General features: G+C 35.3%; 1 protein-coding gene across 4 annotated transcripts in view; it reads right to left on the reverse strand.

Moving 5' to 3' along the window:
- Zmynd11 (zinc finger MYND-type containing 11) overlaps positions 1-19,263 on the reverse strand; it is a 103,504-nt gene that overhangs the window by 50,899 nt on the left and 33,342 nt on the right. For all 4 annotated transcript variants that reach the window (XM_010615732.3, XM_010615731.3, XM_010615733.3 and 1 more), the window contains exon 2: positions 14,814-14,948. In XM_010615732.3, the coding sequence (XP_010614034.1) occupies positions 14,814-14,929 (116 nt within the window). In that variant the 5' untranslated portion in view covers positions 14,930-14,948. The remainder of the gene's footprint in view (positions 1-14,813; positions 14,949-19,263) is intronic.

A 19,263-nucleotide genomic window follows, 5' to 3' on the forward strand; every position in this document is an offset into this window, starting at 1 on the left:
TAGTGACTTTCTATAAAATATTTTGGGGACAAATGGAATTCTAGTATTCATGTGTACTGTACTTATGTGATACACATATATGAATACAATGTGCATCCAAACCTTCCATTGTTTTCTTCAGGGTGAAAGAGAGACTGTGTGTCATGGGTCACTTGGTCCACAGGTTGTAGAGAAGAACCACTGTTCCTTTCACCCTCAATCGTTTTTCTCTGCTCCCAGCAACTGAAAATATTAATCAATATCTCTTCATGAAACAGAACGTTGCTAAATCATACACTAGGACTTCATCCTATTTAAAATATTTGTATATGCTTTTCCTTTAAATACATTTACTAGACTTAAACCAAATCTAATTTTATTTTGTACTGTACTTAGCATAGTAGTACCGTGTATTTTAACAAAACCCTGAGAAAACGTTTCAATGATCGAAGTCAGACATGGTGGTGCACACTCGTAACCCCAGCACTGAGGAGGCTGAGGAAGGAGCTCACCAAGGGTTTGAGGCCAGCTTGAACTACACAGTGAGGCCCTGTCTCAAATAAACAAAAAAAAAAACAAAACAAATTTCAATGATTAATGTTTCTGTTAAAAATCAATGATTCTTTGATGTATAATCTATAAGTTCTGGACAGATATTCTTTCAGAAATATTCAATTAAAATCAAAATATAATCTTTTAAAATCATTATTTTTATTTTTAATCAATTATTTAAAAATGGTCCAACAAAATTGTATATGATATCATTTATTGGAGAAAAACAGTTAAAACAAAATAACTAGACCTTCTTTTTCAATTCCCTAAGGAACTTCTCTAGCTAACACTACAATCCTATTCACAATATTCTTCTATAATAGTAGAGAATACACTTTCTACAACAGCAGCAGGGATGTTCCCAAGTACAGCATTCTAATAACATAATTTCATGTAATTAGATATTAAGTTCAATAATCTGGAAAAGTCTTCAATAGAAATAAAAACTAAACCAGGCATGGTGGCGCATGCCTGTAATACCAGCACTCAGGAGGCTGAGGCAGGAGGATTGCTGTGAGTTCGAGACCAGCCTGGGCTACATAGTGAGTTCCAGGTCAGACTCAGCTACATAGTGAGACCCTGTCTCAAAAAACCAAAAAAACAAACAAACAAAAAAAAAAAAACAAAACAAAAACTAGCTAAACAGAAGGAAGCAGATGGTGTAAATAATAACAATTACTGAATGACTTACTCACATAAAACAAAGTAGAAAGGTTTGTCAGTGCCTAAACGTGCTGGAGATATAGGCAATGTCTTGGAGAGAAAGCTGCCCTGCTGACAACTCGACACTGCAGCAAGAGCTGAGTGATCGACCCCTCTCATGTACACAATGCACTTTCTCTCCCCTTCCTGGTTACCTATTTTATATAACAAACTCCCATTTTGTTCTTTTAAGTATTTAAATTTAGAAATTACATATACAAGTAAATATTTAAAAATATGTGCACAGTTTGAAGAATAAAACAAACACCAGTTAAACTGCCACCTAGCTTAAGAAAGGAACCAAGTTTGACAAAGTTTCTTGGATATGCTCCTCCCTGGTAGCATCCTCAATTTTGTCTGAACTGCTTTCTCTTCGTCTTCCGTGTATATATATCCCTCAAAAACTTGCTTATTGTTGCCTCATCTGGAATGTTGCAGAGTTCGATCATATCACATGTATCCTTTGTAATATAACTCCTTTCTTCAACACAATTTTTAACTAATCTATATGGAAGTATGAGACACAGTTCGATTTTACATAAGTATAATACCTTGTTATAAGAACACATGATTAACCAGGCCATCGCTGATGATTCTAGATACTACTGTGGGTGCTTCAGTTGCTCTAGCCTGATTTTTTTTATAAATTGAGAATTAGTTTTACTTTATATACGTAATGCTTTGATTTTGCCCACAAATTTATCAGAACTTTGCTCATTTTTTCTCCACTTCAGAGAAGTCACTTGAGACCTTTTTTTGGCCTGATATAAACCACTGAGGATTTATTTTTCTCTCAGATAAAACATAACTAAAAAAAAACTTTATTTCAACCTCCTCAAAAGGCAAATAATTGTAGGCTAAGCATTACGTTCTAAACTTAACTTTATTTACTTACTTTTTATTTATTTGCCGACCTGGAAGTTGAAAGGAGGGCGTACTGAGCTACATCCCCACCCTTTTATTTTGCAATGTTGAGGCAGGCTCTCACTAGGTTGCCCGGGTTGGCCTCACACTTGACCTCCTCCTGCCTCACACTTCTGAGTAGCCGGACTTGACCACGCACCACCGTGCCTGGCTTGTCCTCCTAGCACACAGTGAAGCTAGGAGTCCACTTCCATCTGGGGCCAGCACCGCAGTTAAGAACTCAGCGAGAAGTCTAAGTACCACACCTACATCACTGAGATTTTGTGTTTAGTATCTGGTCACATTTGACTTTCTCTTTCCTTCTAATAAATTCTGCGTTTTCACTATCCTATGGCTAAATGTGGATCTTTTTAAATTTGCTTTGTCTGGATCTTAATATCAGTATCTTTCAATAATTTCATACAAATTTCAGCCAACATCTCTATAAATACCGTTGCTCTCTCATTCCCTCTGTGACAGTTAACCTTGGCTCTGCACTTGACTGAACTAAGAGATGCGCAGAGAGGTGACCGGATTGTGAGGGCACAAGCTGGTGAACCAGGTAATCCCAGGAGGGCAGGTTCCTGGGCTTGTGCTGTGGAGCAGTGTATCTTGGCCTCAGGCCCTCCCTCTCTGCTCTTCCCTTTCACTCTGATTTCTGCCTGCCAGAGGGGATCAGCCTTCTTCTGCCACCACGGTCTTCCTTGGAGCGGCTGACCGTGGCCAGGAGCCAAAGTACATCAATCCTCCTTTGGGTTGTGGTGTCAGGTGTTTGGTCACAGTGATGAACAGCGGACCAAGACACCCTCTATCACGTCCTGCCAGAATACACACAGTTCTATACATACGATACTACACAGTCTAGCAGTGAATGTGCGTAGAGAACTAAGATCTCTAAAACACGTATTAGTACTAATATCCAAACAAACCGACTCAATAAAAAATGGGCAAAGGACTTCAAAAGGTACTTTGTAAAAGAATACATAAATGCAAATAAAAACATTAAAAGATGCTTAATATCTTTAGTCGGGACAGAATTGAAAATCTGTACAATGGAATGTTAACACAAACTGAGTAGAATGACTCCAAATACTGAGAGCACCAAGTGTTGGAGAAAATGTGGACAAATTAAAAAAAATTATCACATACTGCCGGTAGAAATGTAAAATAATTACTTTGGATAAATGTTTGTCATTTCTAGTAAAGCTATACATGCATTATTAAATGGCTTAGCCATTCCATTAGTAGGTGTTTATTAAAAGATATGCCTATTCCTTCATGTGAAAGCATATTGTAGCTTTCGTCAGAATAGTTCTCAAATGGAAGCACTCCAAATGCCCCTCGATAGGTAAATAAATTTTAAAAACTGTGCATGGCTACACAATGAATTACTGTTCCACAATGAAAAGGAATCAACTATGAATATATTTAGCAAATGAATCTCAAAACATACTGGCCAAGAAAAGCTAATCACAAAAAAGAATGTACAGATTGAATACACTTTATCTAAAATGCTTGCTTGGAACCAGAAGTGTTTCAGATCTTGGAATAGTTACACAGAGAAAAACTAAAACTAGATCCTTAGCTACCTCATTTAAAAAGGCAGACTAAAGACCTGTGGAAGGTAATACCATAAGGTTAGTAAAAGAAAATATAAGGAAGCTGGGCATAGTAGCACATGCCAATAATCCCAGCTACTTGGGAGGCTGAGGCAGAGGATCTTGAGTTTGAGAACCTGATAAAGCTTCATTTAAACAAAGGTACAACAAATTTTCTTGTAGCTTTAAGAAGGAATTTTAAATAAATAAAACTTCAAATGCACAAAACATTGGGAAAATAGATTTAATCTGTTGACACGAAAATTAATTTTTTCTGTCAAATAAAGACTATGGGAAAAGGTAGACAGGTGACAGAATAAAAAAAACATGTTTTCAAAGTATAAAATCTACGAGGGAGCCAAGCATGGTGACCTGGTGGCACACACCTGTAATTCCAGCACTCAAGGAGGCTAAGGCAGGAGGACCACAAGTTGAAGCCCAACCTATGCAACGTAGCAACTCAGGCTCTGTTCAATGGGGAGGGGAGGAGCGGGGTGAAGGAAGGGTGGGGACAAGGGGAAAAAATGAGAAGCAAGACCTGGCATGTAAAGGTACAGGATCCCAGTAATGAATGTAACTGTACTGTATTCATAGAATGTACCAATAAATTCAACTTAAATTTTAAAAAAAGAAGAAATAAATAGAAAGAGCTAGGGATGTAGGTCTGTGCGAAGAGCCAAGGTGCAATCCCCAGTACCATGCATCCCTCAAAAAAAATCTACAAGGAAATGAATGCTGAGCATAAGAAGAGCTTCTGCACATCAACAGAGAAAGAAAACAACCATGGAAATGATCAGAGGATGACAGTCACCTAGAGAAAAGGAAGCCCACGAACACCAAGCTTTACTGAAACCCAGTAACAAATGCAAATACGGAAACCGCACTATCAACCTGTGGGACAAAATATGGGTAAACGAACAATGTCAAGGGGATACAGAAATAAAAGCCTCTCTGCACAGTGTAAACAGGCATGGAGACAGTGGCAGCTTTTCACGAGAGCTTAGTCTAGGGACAGCCCACTGGAATATGTGTGCCACAGGTAAACCAACACTGGCCTAGTCAAATTAAGTGCATGCAGATTTTATGAACACAGAGGACTTGTTTCTGGATATACTAATACCAATGAATTCTTTCTACAGGTCAGAAGGGAAACAATGGTATTTGTGGTGGTACAGGATTGGGCAACGCAGTCATTTATGACGAAGCAAGAAGATACGAACACAGTGAAAAAGTTGAAAAAACCAGTTACCCTAGAATATAGCAATGGCAACATGATGATTTAAAAAGGCAGAGAGTGTCATACTCACCAATATGCTTAGGGAGCAAAGTAAGTGAGGTAATGAACGTGAGGTGCTTAGCCCAGGGCCTCACATAGAGTAAATTCTAAATAGATGGCTCCTGGTAGTCTTAAATTTTCACTTCATTATCTGTATAAATGGATGTTTGCATAATTGGAATGACTGGAATTAGAATAAGTCAGCAAGGGCATATGGAGCTCACTTAAAAGTACAGTGGAAATGTAAAGCCTCCGAAGTCACTGAGATCAAACACCAACTCCACAACTTACCAGCTTCATGACTCTGAAACAGTGACCTAACATCTCAGTGTCTCCATCTGCACATCTACAGGATAAAATTCATAAAGCCAACCTCATGTGCTTGTTCTGAAGGTAAATTAGGTGATACAATGTAAATCTTAGAATAAATGTTCATTTCTCATGCTCCTCCCCGTCCTTCGAAGTATGTTAGAATTTTGTCAGATGGAATCTTGTGTAGCCTACAAATAATAACTTATGGTAACTACGGAATTACATGGAAAAGGGCTAAATAATGCTGCAATAACAAACATTCACATGGAAAATGATTGAGAAAACATCAATGAAAATAAATATGTGAATTTGAGTAGAGAAATTATAGGCGGTTATTGTTTTATATTTCCAAGTATTCTGAAATCTAGCTGTTAACTTTTAGAAATAAAATATTTTTAAGAATAATAATATTCTACCATTTGCTGCTTTATAGATAAGTATATGACAAACAAATACTTTAAAACTGCATTGGTCAAAAAGTAATAAATTTCAAAACATGAATAATATCTTATGAAATACTTTATCAATGATACTTTATCAATTTTAATATTTTAAAATATATTCTGAAGAACAAGGTTCTTCCTAATTCTAACAACAATCTGGGACGAATATTCACATACTCTTCATTTATAAAGTAACTAACTTTACAGAGTTGTTATAAGAAGGAAATGATTACATGTAAGGGCCATGTAGATGACTGTTTTAAAATTTCAAAGTTTGTAAGAATACAATATAAACCAGTTAAATACCAGAAGGGAACATTTAATGGTTAAGATCTTAGACTGCAACATCAGACAGACCTATATTCAAATTTCATTTCTATTTCCTACAATATATGTGACCTCAAGCAATTCCTTCATCTCCCCAAGTTTCCCTGACTTCATCAGCAACACGGGGTAATGACACCATACTCTAGAGTTGTGGAAAGTAAACTACACAAAGCATGTGCCTGCCACAAAATGAGGACTCATTTAATGTTATCAATTATTATGACCCTCCTTGATATTACTCTTACAGTTAACACAACTGATTATGACTCATTATTATTACGATTATTATTACAGTCCCACCTCTTCCCTCCCCTCCTCTCCTCTTTTCAGTTCTGGAGACTAAACTCTGGCCTCTGCACATGCTGTAGCAATAAGCTATATCCTCAGCCTGAATATTCATTATTATTAATCTCTCAATTATTATGCCTCTGTTCTTTACACTAACACACAAAGATAACACAGGATAGATATTTTCTCTTTACTTAAGGTACTGCCAATCAGCAAGGGAAGCAGCAATATCTTTCAAAGACCATAGGAGGGCTAGGGATTTAGCTCAGTGGTTCCACCGCCTGACCTGCAAGCTCAAGGTCCAGAGTTTGATTCCCAATACCAAAAAAAAAAAGGACTTTTAATAAGTGATAAAACTAATATTTGAATACATCATTACAGAAGCAAAGAGAAAAAAGGATAAGGGGTTGGTTATGCTCAGGAATGTATCAAAATCTCAAAAGAGATTGTATATGAGTTGGATCTTGAGTGGGTTTGACTTTGTCCATAAATGAAGGAAAGATGTAAAACAAAGAATTCATAGTGTGCTTAGGCCGTGGAGAATGGTCTCATCAGATGGAGATATGAAAAGAAGAAATGTTAAGATTTCATTGAGTAGTTTTATATACTAAAAAAAGTGTCCTGCTCAGGTGTTTGAATTTTATGCACAATGGGAAAATCAAGAAGCTCTTAAGAACACACCAAACTTAAATTTTAGAAAACTAACCGACGAACTGTGATCCTTCAGAGATGACAATCCAAGAGGAGTCTGGGAAGGGCACCCTGGGCAGAGTGAGCCCATTGTTTCCGCAGTGCAACATGGAAGGAGCAGTAGAGGCTAAGGTGTGAGGCAGTCAGAGACAGCAACATTCCTGCACTGAACTCCATGGGTAACAGAAAAGTTTGCAACAATGGAATTAAGTTGCTAAAGATGGCTCTCCTACGTATATTTCGTGAACAAGGAAAACGTGTTTTGTCAGAATGGAGCAATTTGAGAACAGAGTGTTTTGGAAAAAAATCTCTGACACCAATGATGGAAACGAGCAGAGACTAGAAAGATGAGGGGCTGGGAGGAGAGGCAAACAAACAACTACAAGACAAAGACCCAAGCCAGAATAAGAAGAAGCTGATAGACTCAAGAGACGTTAACGGAACCATTCGATCTAGTTGGGGAGGGAGAAAAATAAAGTGTGGTTCATACTTTGATGATTTTCATACTTTAAAAACGTTTGCTATCTCCTTTAGCTACAGGATAAAAATCTCAACGATGGCAGTTAAGACCCCTACAGTGGCCCTTGCTGCCCTTCCTTACACTTTGCCTCCCAACTCCACAGTCCCACTTGTTCGTCTCACTCTTGACTTTCTTCTCAGCCTCTATGATACCCTCGAACTCATTTTGGGACTCTCCTCTCAAATAAGGTCAATGAAGTTATAAATTAATACACACTAATCACGTGGAACTGAAACATACTCTGTCTTACACCTCTCGTATCATTTCATACTGCTATTTTATTCCTTAATAATTATTTACATTTTTATGTGCCTTGTCTTTATTTCCTTCACATATTGCAAAGAAATGTCAAACACATAAAAACAGATACAAAGCCAAGGCAAAATGAATGCCGTAAGAATTTGGCATCTGGAAAAAAGACACTGTAGATTATGATGACTAAGAATCAGTTTGTTGTGCCCACTTCAGCAGCACATATACTAAAAGAATCAGTTTCCTCTGTACGACTATTATGTAAAATAAAGTAAGACTGATAAGAGTAATCAAGTGTACCTGCCAATCTACTTCCCTAAAATATATACTAAAGAGTGAAATGAGAATACAATAAGTAATCTTGTGAAGAATGCCAGGGATTACAGGAGCAGTACAATAATACTAATGGGAAGTGTTTTATACTAACTTATTTCTAAAGAAGTTAGTTACCTAGGCAAAGACCATTCTCCTGTCTGGTAATTCTAACAAAACAGAAATTGCTAGAGATATAGAAAAGATTAAGTTAAATACACAACCTGAAATTGGGTTCCATAAAGTTAAACTTTGTAATAAAGAAATGATGTGTACCTAGTTGCAACTTCAAAGGCAACCACAGGAGGACTTACAGTTTAGGTTATGTGTATCCGAAGCAACAGAAGAACTCAGAAAAGTCAATGCCAAATATGTCACTGAGGTCAGAGGTCACATTTTCTAACTGGGATTTGACCCTAAAGTAAGCAATACATGTAATTAATTGCCACCTTAATCTGAAATACTAATTTGAATGGGACTAGTCTTCCAATCCAATGTTGTCCAGTCATGCTAGCAACAATTAATCTCCCCAGACACACAAAACCAAATTTGCTCAAGATGAGAAAGAAACTCAAAGAGCAACTATTTCCATTGCTTCTTCTAGTCATCAACAAAAAACAAGTTCACCTCTTTCAAACACACTTCCTACCCAATAATACCTTTAGAGAATGGCATAAAATCCACACTTACTTCAGCATGTCTTTAAAATATCTTATAACCGCTACTTGGAATAACTGTGAACCTCTTATACCATGTCATTATTATCCAAATTAGATATGAAATCAGTGTTTGGATGAAAGGGGAAAAGGAAGTGATATCTGTAATTTCTTTTATTGAATATTAAACTATAAATAGCATTAAAAATAACGATTTATGAATCATATTGAGATTCATAGTGACAAATGTGTTACTGATTTTGTTTAATATGATTCTTCACCCTTTGTGTCTTGGGTTTTGTTTGTTTGTTTGTTTGTTTTGGTACCAGGGATCAAACTCCAGTCCTTATGCTTATGAGGCAGGTAGTGGCACCACTGAGCTAAACCCCAGGCCCTGTGCCTTGATTTTAAAACTATAAAATAGGCATCTTAAACATACAAATATAAATATTTAAATTTTAAATAACCAAATATTTCAAAGCTTTATTATAACAACATCTACCTAAATTACATAAAATTAACAAATTTCTATGTATCAACTATAATTTAGCATTTAAAGGCACTTTGAGCTGAAAAGAGAACATACTCTTCTGCTTGCCTTCAATGATAACCCTAAAATGACTTCTGTACTTTCTCCTTTAGGATTGATCCATTTGCTTCATAAAACATCTTTCAGTTTCTAAAAATGTAAAATATTATTACTGACAGGCCAAAATTTACTTGTGCTTCCTGAGTTCCCAAATGAGAACATCTGTGGAACTTTATAGTATCAAATCAAATTTATAAATGGGAACTTTAAATCAGAGAGCCAGCTTCACCATTAATAAAAATGCAAACATAAACTCATACATGCATTTTGATTTCAGACTGTTCATTTTGGTAAAAATATTTGTCCATACCAAAGTAAGAGAACATGTTAAAGAAGTTTTTTTAGTTATACTTTTTAAATAATTAAAATATTCAATCTCAGAAATGACTCCCTAATTTAAGTACTTTTCTACCACCCTATAAGACATAACAGCACTAGAAGTTAAAGAGAGAAAGAAAATTAAAAGATGGTAAAAAGGACTCAGAACTCTCTGAGGAGGTATCCTGACAACCCTGTGGAGTTACCACCATAAACTTTGAGTTATAGATCATCAGAATTATATAAAACAAACTTTTAAAACAGGTAAATTCTCCTACTTTGTTACAGAGAGGAGAAAATTATTGTAAGTTCCACAAAATTCAATTAATCATGAATATCTTCAATGCTTTGAAAGCTGAAAATTCTACTTATAGAATTCCTTTCTAAAATTCCAAGTTTTGTCATGTTAAAGATCCTGTATTTAAGATGATATTACTCTTGTTTCTGGTATATTCAGAATTACACACCAACATGAAAAATTCCCTTGGATTTGCCTCTGTTAGAAAGATACTTTTTCCTTTACCTCTGCATTTGGACTTCAGTGTGCTTAGCAACTGTTCTGTTTTTGTTTTATTTATTATTGCTTTTTAAGAAATATTAAAATATTGTTGTGAACTGGGAAGATGGTCAAGATAACTCAGCTTTTAAACCTTAAGTACAAACAAAAAAATAAATAAAATAAACCTTAAGCACAAAACAAAACACCTTTGGACAACATATACAATAAAATTAAACGAGGCGTCCTGTGAATCCTACAACCTGAGCAGCTGAAGACAAATCTGCACGAGATATAATCCCAATTGGCATCGACCCCCATGGAGAAGAAAGAGCGATGCTACAGAGTATTTCATGGGCTGAGTGGAGGAGGACAACAGAGCCAACATGCATTCCCTAGAAAGTGTGGCGGCCAATTTGAGAGGAGCTGTGGAAAGCGATAGGGGTTCATATGCTTTTATGTGAGGATGATTCTCAGTAATTCATGAATTCATGAAGCCAAGGTAAATTCTTAGGGGGCTGAAAAATAAAGGGGCTATGAATAATCAAAATTAAGCAGATAAAGTTCCCTTTAAAACAGAGACCCATTTTTTAAAAATGCTAGGAGCAGAAGTATCAACACAACTGGAGTCAGTTAAAAAGGCCCTCAGGATATGAAAAAGCAGTTCCAGAAAATGGGGTGAGGGAACTTAGAGAAAACGCCAGGAAATATGAGGCCACATTTTTGGCAATTCATAATAATGGCATAAAAAGATGGCTCAGACTTATAAATCTAGAAAAATTGTTCAGAGCCACATTTCCTTGACACAAGTTCAGAATAACTGATTTCACATCAAAATGATGAGAGGGAACACCACTCTGGCTAAAGGAGCATAAAAACATCCACACACAACAAAAGCACACAGAAAATGGCCTACACAGCAGGAGAAAGCTACAGTCTACCAGTTCAAAACATTAAAGTTACTGAAGACTACAGGAGTTATTGTCAAGAATACATAATCAGTTTGTGTTGCATAAATTTTTATTTCATATCCTTTTTTTGCTGTCATATATATGTATATTTGTAATTTTTATTTAGTATCTTCATTTCTTAGTCGTGTATGTTTGCAATTTTAATAATAATAAAAAAAAAGAATACATATGCAAAGGGCCGGGGATTTAGCTCAGTGGCTCCGCCACCTGCCTTGCAAGTGCAAGGTGCTGAGTTTGATCCCCAGTATCAAAAACAAAACAAAACAGAAAACATATAATTATTAAAGACATTAGAAATGATATACAACCTGATAACCACAAATCAGAATTATAAAATCTCTGAAATAAGTTGTTTGATGAAAATGGAGAAAATCACTTTAGAAATAAAATATAAACTAGAAAGTACAAACAAGTAAAAGCACAACACGTAACATCATAAATAGAAATTACAAAGAACGAAAATATTAAAAATTTAAAAATGAACTCAATAGACAATTATAAACACAAAGGACAGGAAAACAAAATGGAAAATATGAAGGGAAGCCCCATATAATAAAAACTAAGCAATGGTATGTACATATGTTGAAAATAGTAATAGAAGAGTTGTATCAAATATGAACTGAATGTACTTAAATGCATGCATTCCAAATAACACTTTGTAAAAGCCCTAACTGGTTACTAATGGAAGATGCTACTTTAAATTAGTACATGAAAAGAAACACTAATTTTCCTATATAAACCATACCACCGGGTAACCAAATCACTGACAATGAGATTACATCCTTAGAGAAATATTACAGTTTTAAAAAGAAAAATAAAAAGAATTACTACCAATTATCAAGCCTTGACTAGGTACTAGATCTAGCATCACCGGCTGTGAACATCACTAAGTGAAAAACGTGACGTGGCTCCTGAGCACCTATGAGCAGCCCAGCCCCGCCCCGACCTGGAGGAGCTATGGATTCTATGAAATACAGAGGACTGAGCCACAGGTCAGAGTAGACCACAAAGATGCAATGAGCAAACGCCAGGCCATGAAAAATCACAGAACAAATAACTCAGTTTCTTCAATAAATCCCAAAGGAAGCAACAAAAAGAAAGATAAGAGACCTAAACATTAAGACAACCAAATCCAGCAGAATCAAACTATTATATAGTAGTAAATTAAACAATATTTTAATGTACCAGGAGAAGAGCCAGTCACTTCAAAACTATAATTTTTAATGCATGACTGAAACTGTTGTCTTTGTATTTTTCTTACAATGGAGTATTCACCAGCCAAGACACAAAATGAAATTTAATAAGTACATATGCAATCCTGACAATAACTGCACTACAACCTTCAACGATTTAAGATATTTTGAACCTTTAAAAGATATGTATATGCACAGACTTTCAGCAGACCAATTTGATTTAAAATGAACATTTTTCCTTTTGAAAGTGTAGAATTAGAAGGTTAGACTTTAAAGAGCCAAACATCTGATTTCCTGTTACAGTTCAATGCCACATCCTTACATGAGGCAAAGGTAACAGGCAAGGGATTAACATTAGTGAGAAGCAAAGGCACCAGGTTAGGAAGCTCCCTTGACAGTTCCTTCCTGGAGCTTATGGTCTAGTGGGGTTATAATTACAAATGTGATTAATGTTATGAGCAAAGTACAGGAGGCTTACAGTGAGCCGGGGTAATACAAAGGAATAGTGCGAATCTGTCCGATGAGATGAAACAGAAGAAACACTGAGAAGTTCTCTTAGACACTTCACCAACCAACCTTCCTTCCTCCTTCCCTCTCTTTCTTCCTTTTCTTCCTTCTTCCATCCCTATCCAGCTCCAGATGAGACTAATAAAACTACAGTAGTTTGGCAGATACATAAACATACTCATTTTTAATCAATTATGAAAGCAGGAGATAAAGAAAAATATACCGTGGCATCATTAAAGGGTCTATTGATAAAGGAGAAAAAAAAGTGTTTATCAACAATCCATAACGCAAACTGAGTATCCCTTTTTATTACAGCAGCTCACTGTAAGCCCCTGCACTTTGCTCATAACATTACTCAATTGGTAATTATAACCCCGCTAGACAATGAGCTCCAAGAAGGAACCACCGAGGAATACTGCTAGCAAGCTCTGTATCCTTGACTACAGTTTAACACTTGTACACACGTCCATGTACCCAGGTGTTCTGCTAATCTGGCAGGCACGCATACCCATCATTGTGGGAGTTGATTCCCTCACTCCCGGCAGAGCCACAACCTAACGACAACATTCACATGGGAGCTTCGATAGCTTCTAAGAGAATGTCCCTAAAGCTCCTAGAGAAGGAGGCTACAGATTACAAAGAAACAAAAATCTGAAAAACTGAAATAAGTTCAGTCACGGCTTGCATGATTTTATCTTTAAAATTTAACATCCTGTCTAAATAATTTTGATATACGTAAACTATAGTTGTATAAAATTCTGAATAGTAAGAAAATACTTATTGTTTTATACTCTTTGCCCCTGGCATGAGTCATAGGACCTCATGCACACTAGGCCAACGCTGTGTCACTGAGATACATCTCCAGCCCAAGACTTCTTTTAATGTTTTTTTATACCAATATGACTCACAGTAATTTGCTCATGATACCATGCCTCAAAGTACTTGCTTTATTCCAGAACTTAGTAATGTATTGTTGATTTTTAATTTCCACATGGTGTTACCTTTTTTCTTTCTTCTACTATTCCATAAAAGCTAGGTCATTTCTAAACTACTCCCAGCATAGTGCAACATATCACCTTATTCCTCTCTACCTTCTGTTTCCTTCTCTCTCTCTCCACTGTGACCTTTATACTCCGTCAGGATATATGGATCTCAATCTTATTAATAATGGCCAAAAAATGAATGTTAGTGAGATTATATAAATTATCTGTTTTTCATTTTTCAGAAAGCTTCTAACGAATATGTGAATCTAATGAATTCATCTAATGAATATAGGAAGGAATAAGAATAAAGAAATACTATCGATATTTTTAAAAATAATCCAAACATTTAAAACATATACATTTATGTTTCTCTCTTTAAAAATACCTAGAGAAACAATAACAAAATTAAGTGTCTAACTAAAGACACCCTTACAATTTGTATAAAATACGTAAACAGAAGATCCTATCATGAATTTTTGTATACCAAGGTAAATAGCATCAGAAACTAGCTGGCAAAAAAAAGAACATTATGTTTTTAAACTGAATGTTTATTTAACATATTTTTTAAAATACAGGATGACATTGTTTAAAAAATCCGTTAATGGCCTATGAGCTACTAAGATGTTATTTATTATACATACCATATTCATTCTTTACTAAAACAAATAATTAACAGTAGGCTTTAGTTTTACTGCATAAAAGCAAGTGACTAACTAAAAGCTTTTAAAATAAGACAAAGTTTCCAAGATTTTAAAAGTTATAACTAGAATTATTAAAAATAGAAAATACATTTTACTTCTACATAAAAGTCGCCTGCACCTATTTCTACAGACTCTACAGACTCCATAGGACAGAAAGGTGACCAGGATAACAAAGTCCTTTTGGACATTTCCCCCAAAGTCTGACGTGAAGTCTTGCAGGAATGTTTTTGTTTAAATTTACTTACTTTGTAATTCGGTCAATGTTGGCGATTTGCTTCTGGTTCCTTATAATCTCAATCGCTGCCCAAAGATGCTGGATAGCTTTTGTATCCGCCTGTCGCCTTTTTGTTAAACGTGCCATGACCTGTTTACTTCTTTAGCTGTAGCAATATACAAAAACAGAAGGCAAAGACACAGATTACAAATCGCATTATTATCAATACAAGTGAGCAACATTTTCGGCACCTCTTGACTACTAATTATACTAATGCAGGATGCAGCACCGACAACTTATTTTCGAGCATCCACATCATCATTTTCTTACACATAAAAAGATTGTCATTTACTTCACTCCTTCATAGAATGAGATTTTAAAAGCTAAATCATAAAAAAGGTCTTCTTCCCAAGGAGGACCAAGTGTCTACAGTATGCCAATATACTTAAATATGTATTATAAATATAACATGTAAATGTGTTTTACTACAATGCAGAGAAATGTTACAAGATAAAATTTCATTTTTAAAATATTATACCGTGTAGATATTATTTTAGATATTATGCTGTGTGAAATTTAGTGGGATACAAAGGGGAATTTTTAATGTCCTATTTTGTATTTTAGTTTATTATACTTATAACTTTTAAAACTCCTATTTTATACACATAAACAAACAGTAACACATGAAACCATTAGAACATACAAAACCACTACTTTGGGGGTGAGATAATACAGTACTAGAAGGCTACAAGTTATTAGGAATGGTCGTTATTGGATTAGATGTTCATTTCAGGGATATGTGTCACATTATTAGGAAACAACATTGCTTTTTTTTTTATTTTATTGAGTTTATTGGTACATTTTAGGGATACAGTACAGTTACATTCATTGTTGGGATCATGTACCTTTACATGGCAAGTCTTGATTCTCATTTTTTCCCCTTACCTCTGCCCTCCCTTCACCCAACATTGCTGTTTTATTTAAATCTCAATATTCTGGGTGAATAAAGAAAACAGTCACTACGCCTCCAAAAAATTCTCCAGCTATTCCCTGACAAACTGGGGGCAGCGGTCTGGATTACAGCCTGAAGGTCTGATGGATGAAGAAGGTATTGCAACAGGAGGCCTCTTTAATGCAGCCTGGGAGGATCTGTCTGTCTGGAATGTTGTGGACTTCGCCTTTCATGATGAATCCCAGCATTTGGAGTCCACTGAAACATCTAATCTTTAAATCATACAGGTTAAGATGCTGGGTTTAAACTCTAGGCGCTTAAGCACAGGTAAACCTGGGACTGATGAACTCTCCTTGACCTGACCTTTCCTGTCCTTTGAGAGAAGAGAACGAGTGGGAAACTCATTCTTACCACCTTACTATGTTATATGATGGGCCGAGAGTCATACGAATCTCCTTCCTCTCTTCCTCTACATTTCTTCCCACAGCTCACATAGTCCTTTCTCTGACAAACCTGAATGCTTCTGTTTTAGAGAGCAACCACTTTAAAACATATTGAAAACTTTCATTGTGCTTCTACAGGAGTGCCAATTTTCAGAATTTGATAAGCCTAATGGCAAGGATTTTCTTGGTAAGAATAAATAGTATCTAATGGTGAACTGTAATAATATAACAGCCCTAAGAGACTACACAGACAAAATTTTGCATTGCCAGATTTTTTAAAAAATGAATTCATCCTTATACACCTCAAAATATACTGTGGCCATTTTTTTTTGTGGAAGGCACTGCGCTAGACATAATGAAGTATGTTAAAATGTATAAATGGTGATCCTTGCCAGAAAATAACATAAAACTGGCAGGGCAAATGACATAGACAGGGAACTACTAATTGTAAGGTTACGTATGACATAAGTGGTCCAGAATGTACTGTAAGAATTCAGGCAAGGGACACACTACTTCTATTTGGTAAAACGTGAGCAGAAATAAAAACTCCAAAAAATGGTAAATACGTGGGAAAATATAAAATCTTAACTTTATTTTTAAAATTTCTTTAAAAAGTAATTATTTAAAGCAAAAATAAAAATAATTGATAGACATCATTAAGTTTATAACATTTACTGAAGTAAAATATATGACAACCATGGCACAAAAAGGGTAGGAAAAGTAGACGGAATGATATTATTGTAAGTTTCTTATATTGTGTGAAGTCATAACATTTTAACTTAACAGATCATTCTTTCAAACTATATGAAAGAATGTACTACAAAATTTCAAAATAAAAGAAAAATTTATTCAAAACTATAAATAGTAAGCATAAATATTTAACATACTGTAACAATCACAAGACATGGGAACTAAGTAGCAGAAACTCTAAAAATTTTTGTGACATATTCCAAGAATCAGAAAGTCAACACAGAATGGAGTACTACGGTGCCATAAAAAAGATAAATTTGAGTCACCTGTAGAAAAATGGATGCACCTTGAACCATAACGTTATGTGAAATAAATTACACACACAAGCTTAAATGTCACATGGTTTTTCTATGAGAAACACAATTATAATTAAAAAGCAAAATTAAAGATATATAATAGTAAGTAGGAAGATAGAACTTTCTCAAATGAGAAGGGAATCAAAAGATGGAGGGAGATGAGAGGGGAAAGAAAACAGAAATTAAGGTGTATTATGTGCCCGTATCAACTCCACACAAGGAGGCCCAGGGATTTACCTCAGTGGTTCTTCCACCTGCTTCTCAAGAGCAAGGTCCTGAGTTCAATCCCCAGTACAAAAAAAAAAAGTCAACTCCACACAAGGAATGCAAACGTTATATACTGCAAACATATACTAATAAAAAAATCAAGACTAAAGCATACAGCAGTGGTATACTCATGAAAGTCAAAACTCAAGACTTCTGAGCTCCACCTGAACCAAGTCAGAGTAGCTACGAACACCAAGTTCAAATGAACATGTCAAACTATGCAAAATGAGCCAAGAAAAGTGAGTACAATGAATTTTGTGGCATCGTATAAAAATACCAAACACAACCTGACAAATTAAGACAAGATTTCTTTAAAACAAAACCTTCAAATTCTCTTTGGAAACGTAAATGCAGTCATTCATGCAAATTTCATGAATGACTATTATATACCAGGTACTCTTCCATACTCTGTGGGTACAGCAACAGATGAAACAGACAAAAAAATCCTTCATGATTAATGATGTAGCTCAATACAAGAAAAACATACCAATTTGGGTATTCATAAAATGTCAGGAAATGAGTTTCTTAGATACACAGTGGGTTACTTATGATCCTCACTGATTGTGTATCAATGGCCAAACCATTCAGTCTATTCTCACCTGCATGTATATTTGGAAACTTCATTTCACAGAATTCCCAAATATTCCCCTGGCTTCTATATTCCTTTGGCAATTATCTCTTCCCTGAAATAGTCTATCCTGATTCTTTGTTAATTACTTAGAATTCCCATCATTTCTAGAACTCACTCAAATACAAATTACCCTATAGAACTTTTCTCCTGGACTCAAACTAAATCAAATTTAATTGTTTTTTGTATGCTAGCTACAATTTGTTTATACCTCTCTTACAAATATACATGTCTCATGTATGTCTACATGTAAGGATTTCAAGGTGCTTAAAAGTTCTGAACATACTACACTTTCAATATGAAATTATTCAACTCAATTTTTCCAGCTATGTTATGTAAATACCAAATACCTAGAGTGAGCTTTCATTTGTATTTCATCAAAGATTAAAATGTCTAAAAGATCATAAGACATGTAAAAATTAATGCAATCCTCAACCTTTTTTCTGCTCTGAAACATCTGAAAAATATAACAGCTTCCTTTCAATAAAAGTGGCTCCTTGGAAAGTGATTCTCAAGAGGTCTGTAGTTTAAAAATTAGTAAGTCTCCAAGTAACTTTAATAAGTCCCCAGGTGACAATGGCATTCTCTCTCCCTACAAATCTAGATTTACTGCAGTCTTCTCAGTCTATAAAACTGTTCTTGTTTTCCTACTACTGTTTGTTTTCTGCACAAACAGAAAACAGAGGAAGAAAATAAATCAAGTTGGGAAAAACTTTTAAATATGCAAAATTACAGAGTGCACTCATTGGTGTTAAGTTCATATGTGTAGTCTGTCTTAACGCAAGGGAACGAGTAATGCAACAGTGAGAACAGCAGACCAGTTCAGAGAACAGGAAAATGATACAGAACACTGCATCAAATATGTCTGACTTTTAAACTTCTGGTAGTGGGTTCATATATTTGTTTTTTAAGTATTACATTGTATGAAATAAGTGCACAAATATTTAAATAAATACTACATTCAATTTTAAAACTTAATTTCATTTTAACAGATAAACATGAAAACTTTCAGCCATGTGTGGTGGCGCACGCCTATAATCCCAGCACTCAGGAGGCTGAGGCAGGAAGATTGCTGTGAGTTTGAGACCAGCCTGGGCTACATAATGAGTTCCAGGTCAGTCTGAACTACATAGTGAGACTCTGTC

Source organism: Fukomys damarensis, unplaced genomic scaffold (genome assembly GCF_012274545.1).
Source record: "Fukomys damarensis isolate Sample0158 unplaced genomic scaffold, DMR_v1.0_HiC HiC_scaffold_10, whole genome shotgun sequence".
In the NCBI taxonomy this organism is placed as follows: domain Eukaryota; kingdom Metazoa; phylum Chordata; class Mammalia; order Rodentia; family Bathyergidae; genus Fukomys; species Fukomys damarensis.